The sequence below is a fragment of the Petromyzon marinus genome, chromosome 4 (assembly GCF_048934315.1).
Source record: "Petromyzon marinus isolate PM22_M1 ecotype Great Lakes invasive population chromosome 4, UKy_Petmar_22M1.pri1.0, whole genome shotgun sequence".
In the NCBI taxonomy this organism is placed as follows: Eukaryota; Metazoa; Chordata; class Hyperoartia; order Petromyzontiformes; family Petromyzontidae; genus Petromyzon; species Petromyzon marinus.
The window spans coordinates 11,520,881-11,539,992 of record NC_133670.1 but is presented as its reverse complement, the minus strand read 5'-3'; the positions used below and the strand labels follow the sequence as shown (position 1 = coordinate 11,539,992).

At 45.8% G+C, this 19,112-nt stretch overlaps 1 protein-coding gene across 1 annotated transcript; it reads left to right on the top strand.

Annotated features, from left to right (window-relative positions):
• Positions 1-1,644: 1,644 nt before the first annotated feature.
• Positions 1,645-12,591, top strand: LOC116938722 (caveolae-associated protein 1-like). Its single transcript, XM_032946250.2, has 2 exons — positions 1,645-2,721; positions 10,875-12,591. The coding sequence occupies exons 1-2, from the start codon at positions 1,981-1,983 to the stop codon at positions 11,784-11,786; spliced, it is 1,653 nt and encodes a 550-aa protein (XP_032802141.1). The 5' UTR covers positions 1,645-1,980; the 3' UTR covers positions 11,787-12,591.
• The last annotated feature ends 6,521 nt before the right edge of the window (positions 12,592-19,112 follow it).

Here is a 19,112-nt window from a genome sequence, read left to right as displayed (position 1 = left end):
AGCACAGAACACCCGATGGAAACGCGCATATACTGTTCGTCATTCTGTGCAGCGTTTGACATTTGTTTATAGTTTTAGCATTGTGTCGTGCCGCCATGAGTTTTTTTGTATGCCTCCCTTTAGACAAGTTCACTCGACAGGGTTGGTGTGGATACTGCCCTTTAACACTACACACAATAAATCTGAGCTTGAGCAATATTATCAGTGGACAACTATAAGATTATTCTCTCGAAAACGTGAGGTCTTCCCAAAAATATGTTAAGACTAGAATAAGTATTAATACACAATAAATAATAAGCATAACCCTACATCCTTGGTAGATGCTTAAAGCCTTCTTTCTTTAACTGTGCGCTGCTCCGTGGCGTGTCGATATTGGGAGATTCTGTGTATTGAAAAACAGAATGGTTCAGACACGCTTGCAATAACACCTATCTGAAGGGCTTTGGCCACGCCCGTGTGTCACCTCCTGTATGACACAAGTCTCTGGATATTGCTGCCGTACAATGGTGCCGGCACAATATTCAATCTGTGGGATCTGCCTGTTATATGTTGCGTGTGTTGTTAGTATGTATGAGGTAAAGATCAGATTCCACCTCTATACACCTATGTTTATAACAATAATAAAGTCCTTTATTACTCTACTGCTGGATGAAGGCCTCCTCACGCCACGTCGGTTATGGGGATTTTCTTTTACCATGCATGTGTGGGTTATGTTTTTACATTTCACTTTTGGCACAGGTGAAACCCATTGTTCGTTTCTGATGGGGACATGGTTGCTCCAGGTGAAGGAGGGGGAGGGACAGGACCGATTCAGACATTACCACCAATCACACACAGAGTTGGGGCACTGCATAAGCTAACTAAGAGCTTGTGGGGGTCCAAGCAGCTGAAATGGCTCCGGATTTATGAAAAAAAAAGTCAGTCGCAAGTTAGATCGCAACAAACTTTAAAAAAAGACAATTAACAAAGCACGCGAATTAATCTCTCTCATCTCCCATATGGTCGGCAGTCCTCGTCTTTCATCTTCTTACATCTGTTCCCTGTCTCGATCTCTCTCATGTTTCAGTCACATCGCTCTCGACTGTATCTCTCTTCCCTTATCTCACCACACCTCTTATCTTCTCTCCACATATCTCTATCATCTCGCTACACCTCTGTCTCTTGTCTAAATCTCTTCTGTCATCTCGCGAGGAGTTTATAACATTAAGGGGGAAGGCAAAGCACCCCCCCCCCATGGACCGGCACCACCACTGCTAAACACACATACGTACCTACCACACGCGCTTGTTGTATAGCCTACACCATAACTATCTGTGTACCGTGGACAGGCATCAGGCATAGACGCACGCGCGTTTAAAAAAACCCAAAAATGCGAGGAATGGCGAAGGAAACTTCAAACGACCCACGAGTGTTTGGTGCGCCTCTTAACAACGGCGCGGCGACAGGAGCTCCAAGAATATCTCCGTTATTTCCAGTGGGAGTTTGAATAAAGTAGGAGGAGGAGGCGGTGGGGTTTGGGGTGGTGAAGAAAAAAAAGTCTTGGATTTTTTTGTCGAGGTGGGTGGACAGGAGTGGTGGCGCTTGGTGGTGGTGGTGGGGGGGTTGTGATGGGGGGGGGGGGCGCCAGGCATTCCTTCCACATTCGTGGCGCGCACTGGCGGGGCAGAAGTCCGGGCTCACACCCTGGTGTTTGTCCGCCCAGAGTTTGTGAAATATTTTCCAGTAATCGGAGCCAGGCGGGTCCCCGCGTTTTAAGCGCTCCCCGCTCGGGATCCACGCAGTTGCCAAGCCGTGCAAGAGTCGTCTCCTCCACGCAGTCCTCCTTCTCCCTCAGCTCACCACAACCTCCACCACCAGCAGCAACCACCACAACAAACAAACACGTTTCCACGGGTCCAGTTCCCTGTGCACGTGTGCGCAGTGCCCGTCAGTCGGAGCGCGTGTTCTTGCAGTGGTGCGGCGCTCTCGTAGATATCAGCCATGGGTGATGATGGAGCACGGGATGTGGTGGTGGTGGCATCCAACAGCCAGCCCAGTGCACAGTTGGACGGCGAGGCCGTGTCCAGCCCAGGCGCTCAGTTGATCCTCGAGGAGGCGGCCTCCACCCCCGAGCCAACCGGCAAAGGCAGCTCCTCCACCGGCCCCGAGGGCCTCAGCACGCCCGTGTACAGCCCCGAGGCTAGCGTCCCGGCCTCCGGCTTCGAGGCAGGCGCGTCCACCTCCGAGCCGAGCGGCAAGGCAGCCTCCAGCCCACCCCGAAATGGTTCGCTGGAGGAGCCGAGCGGCGGCAAGCGGGACGCCAGCCTGGCACGCACGGACAAGAGCCAGGACTCCAGCCCCAACCTGAGCCCAAATCAGAGTCCCGTGGGCAGCCTCATCCGCGACAGCTCGCAGGTGAACGCCATCAGCGTGCTCACGCTGCTGGACAAGCTGCTGCACATGGTGGAGGGCGTGCAGGAGGCACAGCACTCGATGGAGGCGCGGCAGGGCGAGGTGGAGAAGGCCGTGAGTCTCATCCAGGGCGAGGTGGCCGACTTCTCGAAGGCGCAAGCCGAGACGGGCGCCACAGTGAGACAGGTGCTGGACAAGGCACGCAAGGTGAGCGCCAACGTGAAGGACGTGCGCGCTCGCCTGGAGAAGCAGAGCCACGATGTGAAGAAGCTCGAGAACAACCACGCCGAGCTCATCAAGAGGAGCAACTTTCGCATCATGGTCTACCAGGTAACAAAAAAAAGACACCCACCCACTCCACTTGCTCTCCTTCACTGCTCTAACACAAGACGGTATGCATCGTGCGAGCGTTCATTGATCTACACGTGTAACGCACTCACATGCGGTTCACTGCGTTAAAACGCAAACACATCATCGCAATCGTCATCGCCATCAATTTTTCCCTAACCGCTTGTGCATGAAATTGAAGGCTGTTTTTTTTTATGCATAACGCTTTGGTCATGCGTAACACCACCACCCTTAAATTGATACGTCGCTTGTTTTTTTGTACTTCTTGGTGCAATCCCCCACCACCAACCCCCCCCCCCTCAAAAAGGCACACTTGTAAAATTCTTTCAAGTGAGCCGAGTGATCGTTTATGAATATTCAATCTGAGTCAAGGTACATTAATGTGAGAAGTTTGTTCATACGTTTCCAACGCTTTTGAAACGGGCTTGATGTGAATTTCAATTTCACACCAAGCGTAGCAGACACGTCGGGTACAAATGTTCACTGCCTTTTAATTAATCAAGTAATTAACCAAAACAGATTAAAAACAAATCGCTTACTCGTAAAAAAAAATTGCTCTCCAATCTACGTTTTTTAACATGCTTTTTTAAGATTTGCCGAGTGAAGATACCACGGTTTTTCTTTATTGCAGCTGCTATAGCAATTTGTACAGTTTTTCTGCTGTCTGGTTGAGTCCGGTCATGTACTGCGGAACTTACTGCAATTCAGTTGCGCACTTTCAACTTCAAAAAGTGATACAATATTTACAGGTTCTGCACCACACATGAGTTCCAATCCCTCTTGCCCGGTTTAATGTATAAAATAATATATAACAGACAATACACGACTAAATAGCCAGAAAAAAGACCGACGTTCCGATCAACACACCACGTGCTGGACGTTCTGACAGGTCAACCGTCAAAATTTGACTTTTCTTAACGGTCAATTTTGCCGCAATCTAATGAGCCTATGTAATGTGTTCAGATGAGTTACTTTACATAATGTATCCTGCCTTTGTCCAGCAGCCTCTCTATAGTGATACGGTCTATATGAATACGGATATTAATTAGTTTCCGTTTAATATACTCTTCCGCCCTGATACGAGTCTTCAGCAAACACCATTGAAGAGACATTTGCTTATTTTAGCCCTCCCAGGTCACACAGATGGGTTTCCTGCTTGTCACTTGAACTGACTCCTATTTTTCCAGGTTTTTTTACAGCTACGAATTTATCTTCCATCATAAAATCCCACTGAGGATGACCTACACACGGTGCTCATTTCTCCTGAGGCTGGTGTGTTTTCTTAGGATATTAGATACTCCACATAGGTCCCAGCCTGCATATAACCTCCGTTACCTTTACATTTGTATTAGTAACTTTAGCTCATAAACCAGTGTGCATTGTGGGAATAACATCGGCAGTGAAGTGCTATCCAAAAGAGAAATGGTTTTGTCCTAAAATACAGGCGCAAGGTATGTTCGTATTCCATATACAGCCTTGTAGGTCAAGGTAGGCCATGTGCAGCTGCTCAGTGAGCTGCACCAGGTCAAATATATATATATCCCAAGGGGGATATCCGTCATCGGGGGAGCTACCCATCAGCACTCAAAAGGAATTTGGGCAAAATGTGCGTGTCATATCGGAGATCCAGCATGGAAACGCTGCACAGCTAGATAACCCAGCGTGGTTGTAACATTGCCTCTCCCCTCCGCCTCTTCCTCCCCTCCCACCTCCTCTGGACTCCCTTGAAATCATTGACTCTCAATAGAGATGAGTTGAGCTCCCCCAAAACACACTTGGCATTATGATTTATAAATAATGAGATCTGACTGTCAGTGTGGCTACAATGCTTTGAATGAATTGTGTTGAATCTTCACTGACGCGCCATTAAAGCCAATACGTACCGCGATATCTCACCAAACTGGGGCAGGCGTTCAAACGTTGTGTTGCTTTCACAGCTTAGCTAGCTGCTATCGCACCAAGTGCCACGCCTTCATGCAGGGTGGTTGCGTAAATAATACGGGTTGTGTTTCTATTTGGCTGCTGCGCTGGTAATACTGTGCGCCCTGTTATACCCATTTGTGGGTGGGCAGCGCGTGCCAGCCCACCACACCCGCCTGGGCGACCTCCACACACAATGGAGACGGCACGCAGACACGAAAATACAACCGTACACGCATATACATAGATATACAGATGTGCAATGCGCACGAACATGCATGTATTGTGCACACACACAAACCTTTACTTGTGTGGTTGGTATCCAGAATAACACTGTTGTTAAGCAACTCCTGCCCATTGTTGTCCCACCACTGGCCCAAGGTTACCACACTGTGAAACAATACAAGATTCATGGTTTGACAAGCGAAATGATTCACTTTTCACAAAGGCGTGGACTCTTCATACTTAACCTGCAAGCATAAATGCACACCATAATAGAGGTGGTTTGGGTTAGATCACGTAAATATAAATGCGTCGTTAAACTCGCCACCACCCGACACAGCCAATTAGTAACCCCCGAAAAAACCTAGACAGTATTATGGATAATATCGGTCGCGAAAGCGCACACTCGCACGAAGAACACAACTGATGCACGCGCGAACAAGCGTACACATTCATCCGCATTAGTGACCTGGTTGTTGCGGGCCAGAGAGACGTTGCGGCGGCAGTAGGGCCCCATGGGAAGTCCCCATGGTGGCAAAAGCACTGCCGCCTACAGAGGGGGCGTCAAGTACAACCACCCGCTGAGGCCTCCAGGGCGCTCGTCCCCCAAAGGCCCTGAAGGCAATGCCTGCCCGGGAACCATGGCCTCTGCTGCACCTTGAGAATCGAGTGTACAAACAACTGGCACAACATGTACAAGGACAGTGCCGTAGTAATAACGTACCAAAAACCGTGGCCATCCATGAATACGGTGGCTTCTGTCAAAGTGCTGTGGAATTTCAACAACCAAGTCAGTTCCTCCCCCTCCCCCCCATCAGAGATAGGAAAGCCCCGATGCCTTGATTGAGATACTGTATTTTGACGTGAGTTTTTTTGTACAATAAAAATACAGCAGTTCCGGTGATATAGTTTGTAAGGATGGCAAGCTCCCCTCCAGAAACATCAACGGTTATGTTTCATTCTCAAAACTTGCCACCAAGTGGAGTTTTAAAACTCTTAAAACTTGGACCCAATCCGGTGCAGTTTTTTCATATTAGCTGCCTGTCTCGATGAAGCTCAGATAAGCCCGTATCTGGTAAGGCTGCCTTGAGAGACGAATGTCCTATAGAGTGGTACGCTGAAGCTACAGCACAGAACCACGAGTGGCAGCCGCTGCAAGGAGAGACCTACTAGGCCACATTTAACGGATGCATCTAAAACTACTGTAATTAAACCATGAAAAGCATAGAAATGCAATATAAAAAGGCAGCAGCTGTGTATACAAATCCCAAAAAGGCCACCTACCGCGCCGGAGTTACGTCCCCAACGTGCTTTACTTTAGTATTTGCTTTGGGGTGGTTACCACGATTATGTTGGCATGGGTTTAATTTGAGTTTGAGAGAGAGAGAGCGAAAACCCAGTGGTAAACATGCAAGTGTTTAAGACAAGTCTTCACTAATGACTCTAACTCTGTGCAATGTACTTGGTCGGGCGGGTGGAAAATGCGCAGAATTCCGAGAGGCGATGCACGCCTTGTGCGAGATCATCATCGGGTTCCAGCGAAGCCACGGACAGGCGCATGCATGGGCGTGGCACAACCGGCACTATCTCGCTGCAGCCACCTGCCGGGTGTCATCACTCACTGGGCTACGAGTCCATACTCGCAACTGCCATTGATATATACATACATTAGAAAACAAAAAGACCGTTCACACTCGCGTTGCTGGTAACGTTGGTTTTAATGAGGCTATTGCGGCGAGATTTCAAACGCAGAAAAAAATGGAAAGCCCGGGAGATCCTACTTGATGATTCACGTGCGTTCCACGTCATCCAGACGTGCCGACGCCAACACGCTACGGTCGAACTGAGGACACTTAACAGATTCGCAGCAGCCAGCTTATGCGATGCACGCCAGTGTGAAAATTTATGGCACCACATGGGTTTGATGTACACGTGGTGTTAAGAGGGGGGGGGGTGCGGGGTCAGGGGATCTGGGTGAAAGGGTAGAGTGTGGAGTTGTTTGAGCAAGTTCACCGATCAGGACACTCTCACCAGGGCATGACGCTGTGTGAAATGGCACACTGTGGATTCTGTAAGCCAGTCGTGGGTGCAGACAATTGTGTTCGGGGTGGCAGGTGCAAGTAAGTAAATGACTTAAGTTTAGGGCAGTATAACCTATCTTAAGAATTATGGGGATGAAGTCATGAGGTCAAGAATATCACTGGCCTTAATGCCTATGCGGTTCCACTAAGAAGTCGTATTTCATTCATTGGTAAAAGGATATGTCTCATTATTGGGCAGTCGCATGCTCGTCAGTGATTTATGGCAAGAATAGTTTACAATAAGCACATAACCTGGGTAGCAATGTATAACGTACAGCATATCTATGGAACTAAAAATAAATTATTTTTCAATTATGCCCATACTCAATTATGTGTTTTTCAGTGACCCGATATATTTAACTGCCTTATGCACATGATGCCTATGACAAAATCATGCGGAATTCACCAAATGTCATCGGATCTAGGAAGCTAAGTGGGATTGAGTGTTGATAGCTAGTTCTTGTATGGCTGATCGCCATGCACGCGAGGTTGTCGTAGGCAGCTCGAGGCTGTGCTTAGTTGTGGGCAGCAGAGGACATTCCAACAATCTACTGTTAGACTGTAATTCTATGTTACCACAACTATATTTCCCACCTTAACCGGCACGCACTGACCACCGTGGTGAAGTACGGTTAAATAATTAACCGCATGGCATTGGAGAGGCCCTCATCCAGCAGTGGATTCACAACGAGCCATGCATCTACTTATGAACATGTCCGGCCAGGTGAGTCACCTCCACTTATCATCCCTGCAATGTCAATGACACGATCACTGCTTTAGGTAGTCGACAGTGGTCATGTTATAGAGAAACTGACTCTTCTAATGGGAGACACCTTAACTTGATGATATGAATATAAATGATAATGACAGTATAAAGGATTCATTGTACATGAAATTAAGACGTGAATGAGTCACAAGAAATACAACTCTCGGTATATGTGCAGCCTGTTTTGTGGCTGAACACACTAATTTATTTAATGAAGTGGGACCCACATACAAATAAAACATCAAATATGAAATATCGGGGTCAGTTAAACAGGGGCATCAAGAGATTTGTGTACCGCAACCGGCACGTTCATTCACAGGCAACGTATACGAAAGTCGCATTCCATTGACGCGCTTAAAGTAGTAATTTGCCTTGCATGTTCCACTCAAAGTAATTACTATTTACGTAGAATTCCATGAGCCATTTTTTCATCAGGAAAAAAAGATGCAACTTCATTCTCATGTATGATCTTGGCATTGCGAGAGATATTCGAACAGATCTATCAACATATTTATATATAGACAGCATATGCATACATCCACACAGAAATATGCACGCAAGGACACCCTGTGTGCCGTGTGGGAATCACATTACATGGAAACTTAATTATCCCAAATGGCCACACGCTATTGTGTGCTGGGTTCAGCGACCAGGTGGCCTCATGTGCAATGCTGATCACAGGAGCTTGCACGTTTTGCTATTTTCCTCTGTAGGAATTTTGCGACAATGGCAGGAAGGTTGCCTCCCAGGCGACACGCATTGTGTTCCACTGCTTGGCCCTGATGTGTGCACCCGGCACCCTGCACCGTGGGGGGAACCTGCAAGTGTTTGTGTGCATTGTTTTTGCCGCGAGGAAATTGCTCAATGTTTTAATTGGCGTGTTTTTAGGTAGCCCATTAGTGTATTTAATGGTCTATGGGGTGTAGTGTTTGACAAAGCAGGAAAGTGGAAATTTCAGCTCCAGTCACTAAATGACAGCTTAGATGTGCAGATGTTCATTTCAGGAAAAGGAGGTGCTTGGCCTACTCTTCCATGCTGGCTAGATGCCTTGGAAGAAACAAAGCGTTCATTACACCACGGGAGGATCAAACAAGGGAGCCTCTAAAATGCATGAATTCTGTGTTTTGCATGGTGCTTTTTCTCCACCTCCAACCCCGACCTCTGCCATTAATATTAACATACCCACACAGCCAAACTAAATCACTGAGAAAACAATTACAGCCATTGTGAGGAACTCATGTATACTGCTTCCTGAATCCAACTGGAAAATCCCATTATATTTTTTCTCTTTTCCTTTATGAGTCAGAGAACTATCATGAAATGGAAAATGCTGGGATTCAAAAAGTACAGAGTAAACTGCTTTGACATATGGGAGGGCTACAACTGGCAAACAGCAAGTTGAGTGCCAAGCCATGAAGCAGCCAGATCTACGACTCAGCCCCTGCCAGGCAGAGGGGCGTTCGTCATCCGAACACGCGCACAAGTTAGACACTGTCACAGGAACACACCTCACGCACTCACCAAAGCTCAGTGGTCCTACTTTGTAAATATACGTCAGGTGTAATATTTCCCTTCGTAGTACTTAAGCAAAACAACAAATAATAGGCCTCGTGTTGGTGGTATCACTTGATGCCCTCCTCCGTTCCTTGGTCCTCCCACTCGCGGACGCCCTGCCAGACAACAGCTCGAGTCACCACCAGCGAGCCCCGCCTGGCCACACTTCTGTCTAATTTCATTCGCATGCCCCTGCCCCAGTGTGGAACCGTCCTCGGTATAAAGTGTCCTGTTTGCTTGCGCCATTTGTGGGCGGCTCGCCCAGCTACGGCAGCAACAGGGACCGTGCCGCGTCTCATGAACGCCGCGTTGATTCACGCGGCCCGGCACGTGTGTAGTGTCCACATGTGATCTGCGCTTGCCCCATTACCATATAAGCCAGACATATGCTCTCGTATTGCGCAAAGAAGTATGGCTATTATGCTAGCATAATAGTTTATGTTGAGTCTCGGGTAATGTTCTTCATTGCAAGGCCCACGGGCCACTGGCGGCCCCTAACAATGCACAAATGTGAAAACACTCCCATCGTGCTGCTGTCAAACCCAATGGTTTCAAATGTGTGGTGGCTCTCACATTGATGTCTTATCGCTGAAAGTGCCCCCCCCCCCCCTCTGAAAATGAGTGAACAACACTGGTCTAGGGTTCTCTGCACACAGCCTTTGTAGGGCACACTCCGGTATTGTTGTTGGCTGGCTCGGGCTGCACACACCATCATCATTAAGAGATAAACAAGGAATGTTTAATTATGGCCAGTTGTTACATGGTTGGTTCTCACCACTTATTATCTGGCACCCTTGCTGTTGCAAATCACCAGTCTCTACCCAGTCATTTAGTAAAGTAAACAATTCCATCTAATCAGAAAATTATATCAACATTTCCCAGTTTTCCTAAAGAAAAACATAACGTTTCGTTTAGCATGGAATGAAAGCACTTTTTGTCAATAGTTCTAAACACAGTCTAATAAAAAAAAGAATGCAGGTAACATTTATACAGATTACAGCCTGAACCACACTGGCTATAATTAAACTGGGAGGATGATTTTCGTTGACAAAAAAGTAAATACTGCTTAATATTCGTGAGACAACGGTGTCCATAAGCTGTATCCCTGCCTCAATGCAGAATCCTGATCCAAAACCTGCAACGCATTTGTAAATAAACATGTGGCCACTGCATGAATCAAATAAATTGAGCATGTAACTGCCGTAAAAAGTGACACTGTAGCCAGTGTTACAAATTATAATTACAGCGAATGCTTTTTCTAATTTCATGTCCACAGCATGCATGACGACCTGGTGTTTATCTTTGTTTACGCTGCAGTTGCTACGAGCGACGTCTAAATTAGGAGCACATTTTGGCCCCAAATGTGCATTCAATTTGGGTAGATCCACAGCTGTTTTTCATGTACATTTCGTTCAGGAGCTTGTGCAACTGCGGCATTCGTTCTACGTTTTTCTCATTTGAAATGTTCATTTCACCCAAATTTATAACATTGCATTGTAAATTCTATTTAATCTGTAAAGAATACCCCACACCCCACACCCCCCAATTCTGGAATAACGCATTGGCAATGTGTGTGCCCCGCCTGGCTCCAGGAGGGCTCCGACACGCCCACGAGCGCAGTGCTTGCGCGACGTCGCCCACCTCCGGGGGTGGAAGCCGGGGAAGTCGAGGAGGGGGTGGACGCACAGGACGGGCAGGAGGGGGGGACGAGCCCCACGTGGGAGGTGCTCGACCTGTCCGAGGACGAAGACCTGGAGATGATCGAGGCGCCGGGCAGCAAGGCCGCACGCCTGCGCAAGAGCGGGCAGAAGGGTGTCGATACGCTGCGCAAGGCCTTCTCCCGTCACACCCTGGAGAAGCGAGTCAACAAGCTGGTGTCGCCAGAGAGGCGCGAGAAGATCCGGCAAACGCTCACGCTGAGGCCCGGCCACTCGGCACCCTCCCAGGAGGCCCCCGCAGCAGAAGGGCATGCGGACGAGGGTCAGGAAGCGCATGGTGGTGGGGAGGAGGAGATCTTCGTGAGCGACGCTCAGGCAACAGCCAGTGCACCCGGAGCGCCCGAGAAGACCACCAACAAGCGGATCGACACCATGAAGAGGGCACTCACGCGCCAGAGCATCGAGAAGAAGGTCAACAAGTTGGGGATGAAGATCGTGCCACAAGATCGACGCGATAAGATCCGAAAATCATTTGTGCCTGAGCATAAGAAGCCAACGCGTGCCAACGTGTCGTCCTTCAAGGTGCCGCCTTTCAAGTTCACGGTGAAGAAGATCCGCGAGGGCGACGTGGTAGAGATGGAGGAGTACCAGATCGACGCAGCCAACGTCGAGTTCCTGCAGAGCGACGGTTCCCTTTCTGATGTCAACATGGAGGAGGTGATGCAGTCGGCCGCGATAACCCTCGACTCGGACGGGAAGGCCGGCCAGACCGTGCCGCTGTCCTTCACCGTTCGGCTCGGGGAGAACGAGGAGCCAGCCGTCCTCACTTTGCAGCAGAAGTCTTAGAAGGCGAACGTTCATGCAAACGGGGAAAAGCACCGTGCAAACGAGTCCAAAGCCCCCGCTACACTTGTGTTAAAAGTGCCAAAATGTGATGTGCTGTAATGGTGAACACGTTGCCGATCAAACCGATTGAATGTTTACCACAGTGCTGCACCCTGCAAGACGGAATGTGTGTTTGTTTTTCAGAGATGGGAGGGAGGCGGTATCGTGTAGGTTGTATTGCAACCACTGGGGTCGTCGTGAAGGAAGTGATTTGAAGGCCAAAGAATAATTAGAAAGATGGCTACAAGATGAATGTTGCTAGTACGCTGCATTCAGTTTGTTATAATAACGGATTGATTACATGCTGCAATGATAAATTATCACCGTTAATGGAAAGTCCAACATATATATGGGCACTGGTAAACATAATGTATCATTTAGCACAACAAAACCAAACAAATAGTGTTTTTTTCCAGTATTAAAATGTCCGGTTGCATACAAATTAGAATTTAAGCTAAAATAGCTTTGGTTGCTTACAATACTCAAATGCCTCGTTTAATACATGCTTAAGTGCTCTTATACTGTAGTTCTGCATGATAGAAAATAAGCATGTATAACATTAGCTTCATAAATGCAGTAAAATAAATAGTGATTTTACTTTGACAAGTATCTGTATGCTACAATCTATAACATCTCTCGCGTAAATATAACTTTAGTTGCCTTTATATTACCAAAGCATAGCATCAAATCAACATGTATTCATGGTTATCTACAAAAATGCAACTGAATATTGTATGAACCTAATAAAGCTTAATCTTTAAAATTACATTAACACAAGCAGTGGGGTTTTTTGTGTATGCGTCCATGTTTATTTGTATTTACATTAACCCAGACGTGGATTGTTTGTTTCCCAAATGCATGCAGGGGGAGTACGACCAAACCGATTTTTGCCACATTACCAGTTTTCTCCTGCCTTCTTTGTGGCCCTATTAAAATAGTCAAATGCAGTGGCCTCATGGCCTCCCCGTAAATATTTTAGGGCTCTGTTCCATCAAGAAATCCGTCATCAACATGACATCGTGCTCCTGAAAAAGATGTTCTCATTGCCAGCACGGACAGGAAATCGATTTTGCCATTTAACCTCCACAGACATGGAGCCAAAGCGCTGCATGTGGCATGCCACAGGCAAGGCAACAAATTAATGTACAGGTGGAATGGCTTCATTGGCGGGGCACCATCATTTATACAGCAACCTACCCCAGCCCTTAAACGTCAGTACCCACGGGATTAGGCACAGCCAGCAACTGAGCATGTGATTTGCTGCCGTGAATGTCTTTGACCTTACTGCGATGGCATAGTGGTTAGCGCAGTGTGCTACGAACATAGCGGCCCAACTTTTATTATGGGCCATGGCTAACATCAGTGATAATTATCCGAATAAGTCCTAGGCTCTCCGTTATATTGTTGACTTAACCTGAAACAAGTCCCTGGTGCGGTGTGTAAACATCAACATTGGGGAGACAATTCGGCGTGGTGCTGGGCACAAGGCTCCCTCATCCCCCGTTCTAGCCTTAATAGGTGCTCACTAACAACACTTGCCCCAACAGCTTGTGTCGGTAATAGGGAAGAATGTTGTCTTTGTACATATATACAGTAGCTTCAGACATGTTTCGCTTTCGATATGGACACGCCTAGCACGAAGAAAGCTGGCCAGGTGCCATATTCACAGATACCTATGTCACGTTTGAAAGGAAATGAGTTAACATCCTGGTCGAAGTCCAATTCAGCCCGTTATCATTACTCCTGGACCAATAAAAATGAGTATAATTTCTTGGCAAGTCAGCAGTTAATTGTCCTATCGAGAAAACTGTTTCCTGTCGATAGAGATGTGTTTTGTGTTTAGTTTGTTGACGTTCCTCTGCACCTCCAATTATTACAGTTGGCTAGGTATGATGCAAAAGAAGTTCAACATATACATAATGTCTACCACTGGCTCAGGACTATCATAACAATACATGCATTGTCCAATGCTCATTTGAGCATGGGAGATCATTTTTAGCAGTTGAAATGGTCTTCAGGTTATCGAGTGAATGCCCTCTAGGTGTTTAGCGCTGCTGCATATTGCAATGCTAGATTTATGTGGCACAAGAATAGATGGAACTTTGCTTCCTCATGCACTCGTTAACCCGCACTCATACAGACTTCTGGTGCACCCCATGAATACATCCTAGGCATATAAACAGAGTTAAAAACGCATGGACAGATTGCTTTATTCAAACAATTTGCCCTTTATGGCAATCCTTTCCCATACCAAAACATCTCAACATTTATTTTTATTTATTTTTACCACAGGATAAGTTGTTCGGGTCACTTTGCCATCCCATACTTGCATTTATGTTATCCTGCTGCTCAATTACATCCATGATCAATCCATTGCTGGATTAAGGCATGCCCATGCCATCTCCATCCCACATGGTCATGTGATGCAATAATCCATCCAATCAGCCAGGATAATCATCATGAATTAAATCCGAGCAGCAGTGCCCACATCACCCCTGTGACCCATTAAAGACAGTCATTAATGTCCTTAAATAATGAGCTGTTGCCTAAAAAACTCAAATTGCAAAAAGTAATGACTTCCTGGCAAATTTTCTTTTTTTATAAAATAGTTTTATTGACTCCGTGATCTTGAAACAACCCTCTGTAATAATAACTATGAATGATGTGTCCCACAGCAGCAACTAAATTCCATCATGTACAAGTACAGTCCTTTATCAATCAACTGTTGGATGAGGACCTCTCCACTCCGTGTTGGTAATGGGGTCTATTTAATAATACTTCACCAAGCTGGTCAGTATTGGTTGGTGAAGGTGGGGAGCATAGACGCGGGAGCACAAAAGTAGTGGATTAATGGAATTGCTACGTTGCCCTCAACTGTCCACAACATAACTCCGCAGACTACAACACCTGTTATGACCAGTAGTCGTCTATCGAAGCATTATCCACACTGCACCAATGGGGATTTCAGAACGCCTCTCCAACATCTGAGAATGTGCAGCACAAATACAACTGGCGGTACAGTATGTAACATGTGGGCCAGAACACTGGGATTTTGACTGACAGGTAAGGAGTGAAACCAAATCAATACACCCCAACACTGCACATTCATTTTGTAAATATATGCATGGTATGGTGGTTGCATGCCTTGTGGTCCTTCCAACACACGTGCCTCAAAGGAGATATGAAGCACACAAGTTGGAATTGAGTCTCCTTGGAAATTATCAAAATTGTGTTTTCATGGCAGTACACACGGTTATTGTCGCCACTCATACCATTTATTGGAGAATCAATTGCAATTCATTCTCAACATATCAAACTGGTTGAATGCCTTAATGTGATGGCACATGGATTTCAAACGACCCAGCAGAAAAAGAACACGAAGCATTCAGAAATACACATGGGTGAAAAATTTGCAGGGGAAAATAATAGAATTTCAAATTACAACAAGCAAAAAAATTGTTTAGGGAGATGGGGTTTTTTTTTCCATGAAGATTTGTAGCATTTGAGTCATAACAACATCTACCAGAAACTCAACAAATTTTCAAAATACTCTACTCCCTTTCTAAAAATGTGTTAAATATCACAGTACCATATTTACAAATCTTGATCAACTCTATGCGAGATGGCTCCCTTGAGTTGCATAAGGATTTTACATGTGGCTACTGATTACTGCTGGTGGTTTATTAGCTGTGACATCAAATGCAGAATTTAAAGCGCAACAGTTTTGAAGGCCTCATTGTGAATTCAACACATGCCCAACGGACTCTGCAGCAATTGCAGGTTTGAGGTCTAAGGTCTGAATGTGTTCTTTTAAATGGATAAAATAATGACACGTGTGTTAACTGTGCCACATGTTATCACTTGTGATAAGGTTCTAATTTAAAGCCTTTGTCTGAATTCTAAAAAAGACCTTGAGCTGCATTCAAGGATAAAACTGTAGTGCTTTTACAAGAAGAATGGCAGTCACAAATAAAAGCCGTTTTTTTTGCTTAATACTGCACATTGTTCACTACCTGACAATCTGGAAAAATATAGCTTGAAGAGTGACAATCAATTGTGGCCACAACATAACTTATTATTATTCCAAAAAATCTTGACAACTTGAAATATCCGCTCAGCAGTCTTTTTTGCATAAATCTCAGCATAAGAGCCACTCTTGACACATTTATCTGTATTTCCAATCGGTACCTGAGGCCGCTGAGCATGAAGATCTATGAAAACCAATTTCAGCAGCAGCCCTGACCCACTATCTCCCTCCCACTGCATCACCCCACCCGGTTCCGGCACTTAGCCCCCTAGACCCTGCCTTGTACGCTTCTATACATATATAATGTAACATTCTGAAGAGACTATAGCACAGAGTTTCCATTCTGTGCAAGTCACTAATAATGGGAGTCTCGATGTTCACAAGGTCAACAAAACAATGGTGCCCCTAAAGGACTGGTGGGGGAAAGTCAAAGGAACACGTCACAGTACTGTGATGAGGGATGTGACTGTTTCCATAGGGCCTGTGTATCCATTGATCCACACAGCACTCACAGTTTAAACATGCTGCAGAGCGGAATGTAATTTTCTTACACTCTCCATCAGGAAATAGAACTTGCAGTAATCCAAGGCGCTGGCCAAAGAGAAACTGTACTTCATTCCATGAACATGAATCACCAAAAAAATAAAATCAACTCCATTTATAGTTTTAAATCTGTCCTGGCGTCGAGCGGGTCCGCAAACGGCTCCAGCCAGGCTCCCTCCGGCCCCACCCAGCTCCCTGGGCCCTCTCTCCACCACGTCTCCAGCTCCTCTTAATGCCCTGCATGGGACGGACGAGCACAGTGTGTTTTGGCTACAGTAAATGGCAAAGCTCACTTGCATTGCATTCCGGACTTTAAAAATAGGGTGCACAGCCGCCGGAGGACAAGCATGTTCACTGGTGGTCACAAGCGTGGCACGCAAGTGGACGGGGACACCTGTCATCGCCACATTGTGCTTCTGAGTGCTGCCTGGGCGGGCAGCAACGACTAAAACCACGCTCTCGACGAGATCCCCCGCAGGACACCAGCCCTTGACACTGTACGCAAGAAGCCGATGATTAGATTTTGACTTGGTCACCACATTTAATTTTAACATGAATACACCAGACTTGTATTTTAAAAAATATATATACAATTCTTCCCAGCTGCTTTAACAACATTTGATCTTTGTTTTATCGAACGGTTAAATGAGCGGGCAGACAGATTTGATATTGATGTAAAACAAAACAAAAAGACAAATAAGTGTGTGAAATTATCACGTTTCTGTGCACAAGTGGCAATTAAGTTAGTTTACTGCAATGTGCATACGGCAGGTCAACACTGCCATGGCTATAAACCAGTGCCGGATTATTCGAGTAGCAAATAGGTGGCATATGCTACGGGCCCGCACTTTCGAGGGCCCCGCGCTAAACGCTTTCAAGCTATCAATTCCGGCTCAGTGATTCTGCACTTGCTCTATTACTATAGCACTATACTGCCTTCAACTTTTATAAACGACTGGGTGTTTAAGGTTAGCAATTTGTCGTATTATTTGGCTGTATAGCAAATGAAAAAATACAATAACTTTACTATGCAATAAAAACATGTTTTTTTTGTATATTTGTGTCTTTTTTTATTTATGGCCCCTTTATAACATATGCTACAGGCCCCGCATTAGCTTAATCTGGCACTGCTACAGTATAGACACGTGCGTGTGTGCGCACAGAACACGTGGCGACACAGCGTTTGCCTCCCAGAGGCAGAGCCCACAACTAATACCACTTTTGACCACCGTCACAACACCCGTTCAATGAGCCGATTCATGACGCTCGTTGGTAAGCCCTGCAATTGCTTGTTTATGCCACTGACAGAAAGGCCTCCACTAGAGGAAGATCTAGAGAGCTACTCTCAACGGTATATGGTCGAACTCTTACACGTTGGCCAGATATCTTGGAAGAGGTGGGAGTGAATACACTTTACCCCACCACACGCAAGTTGGGCAGACAGGTGCGAAGACATTGAATAAATGTACCAAACCTAAAGCCGACAAATAATTTAATGTGTTAAAGAAATCGTCCATCACATTCCTGCACTGTGTCTTTAACACAAATACCACATAAGGCTCCTACGTGTATCTTCCATACGTCAAACACGAGTGGTTCGGTAAACACATCAACATGGCATTGTCTGGAATTTGTTTTTCAAGCTTATTCTCCAGACATAAAATGTTGTAGGCTTGTGAAAAATGCATAAGGAGCCATTGTGAATAAGGTATGAAAATAAGCCCAAGACAGCTGAACGAACCAATGACACTCTCGTAACGATAACTTGAACCTTGCACCCTATGGGTTTATATGTCAAGTCATATTGTTGAAAATGGAGTTGTGTGAGCCAAACAATCTGCCTTCTTCCAAATACATGGCCTTGAAAACAAGAACACCATAGTGACCGCTTAAGTGCGGCTCATAAAAAGGACAGTACGGAAACAAGGCTCTAAACAGAAGGGAAAGGTTTCCTAAACGGACACGGTGACGTATGTAAACTTGCGTGGCGAATGGAAATGGTTCTAAAAAGAAAAAAGAAACATTTAAAGGCGTTTTAAGACAATTCGTTTTGCATTAATATCTCGTTGTGGCCATCTAAGAATTAACATGAACACTCGACTTTTTTTTGCAAACAGTTGACCTCTCAACAATATAAGGTCAAACACAAGCCAACTTGGCTGTAAATGAGATCACTGGCTCGTGTGACCCGAAAAACTGCAAATTCTAGATGAAAGCTGATTGAATAAACAGCACATGTGTAAAGTGCTGACCTTTGCAGAATTCTCAGCCCGGGCGATGGCACCATAGGCAGACGGTGCCAATCCCACAGCAGGAACATGTGAAGGGACTGGAATTCACCACATGAAGGTGACAAACGGGAGTCCCTTCTCAAATGTGACGTGCAGATGCAAGTTAACCCTCTCACTTTACCAGCTTGCAACCCAAAGAAAAATGAAACATGTACAGTGCTGTATGTGAGAGGCACATAGCCTTTATTTTCAGAGTTTATAAAGTTTGTAGAGAAATAATTAGACTGATGAATATTGTCCTGTTTTTCATGCCAATAACGTGGCTCTGTGAGCAGGGAACTGTATTTATCATTCTGTGCAATACAGCATATTTCAATAGACAGATTATTTAAAGAACAATCTGTTTCCAGTTGGACTTTAAACGCGTTCTAGATAGTCTTACATAGTTTATGTTACTATTATCTAAAATTGTAATGTTGCTTTGGC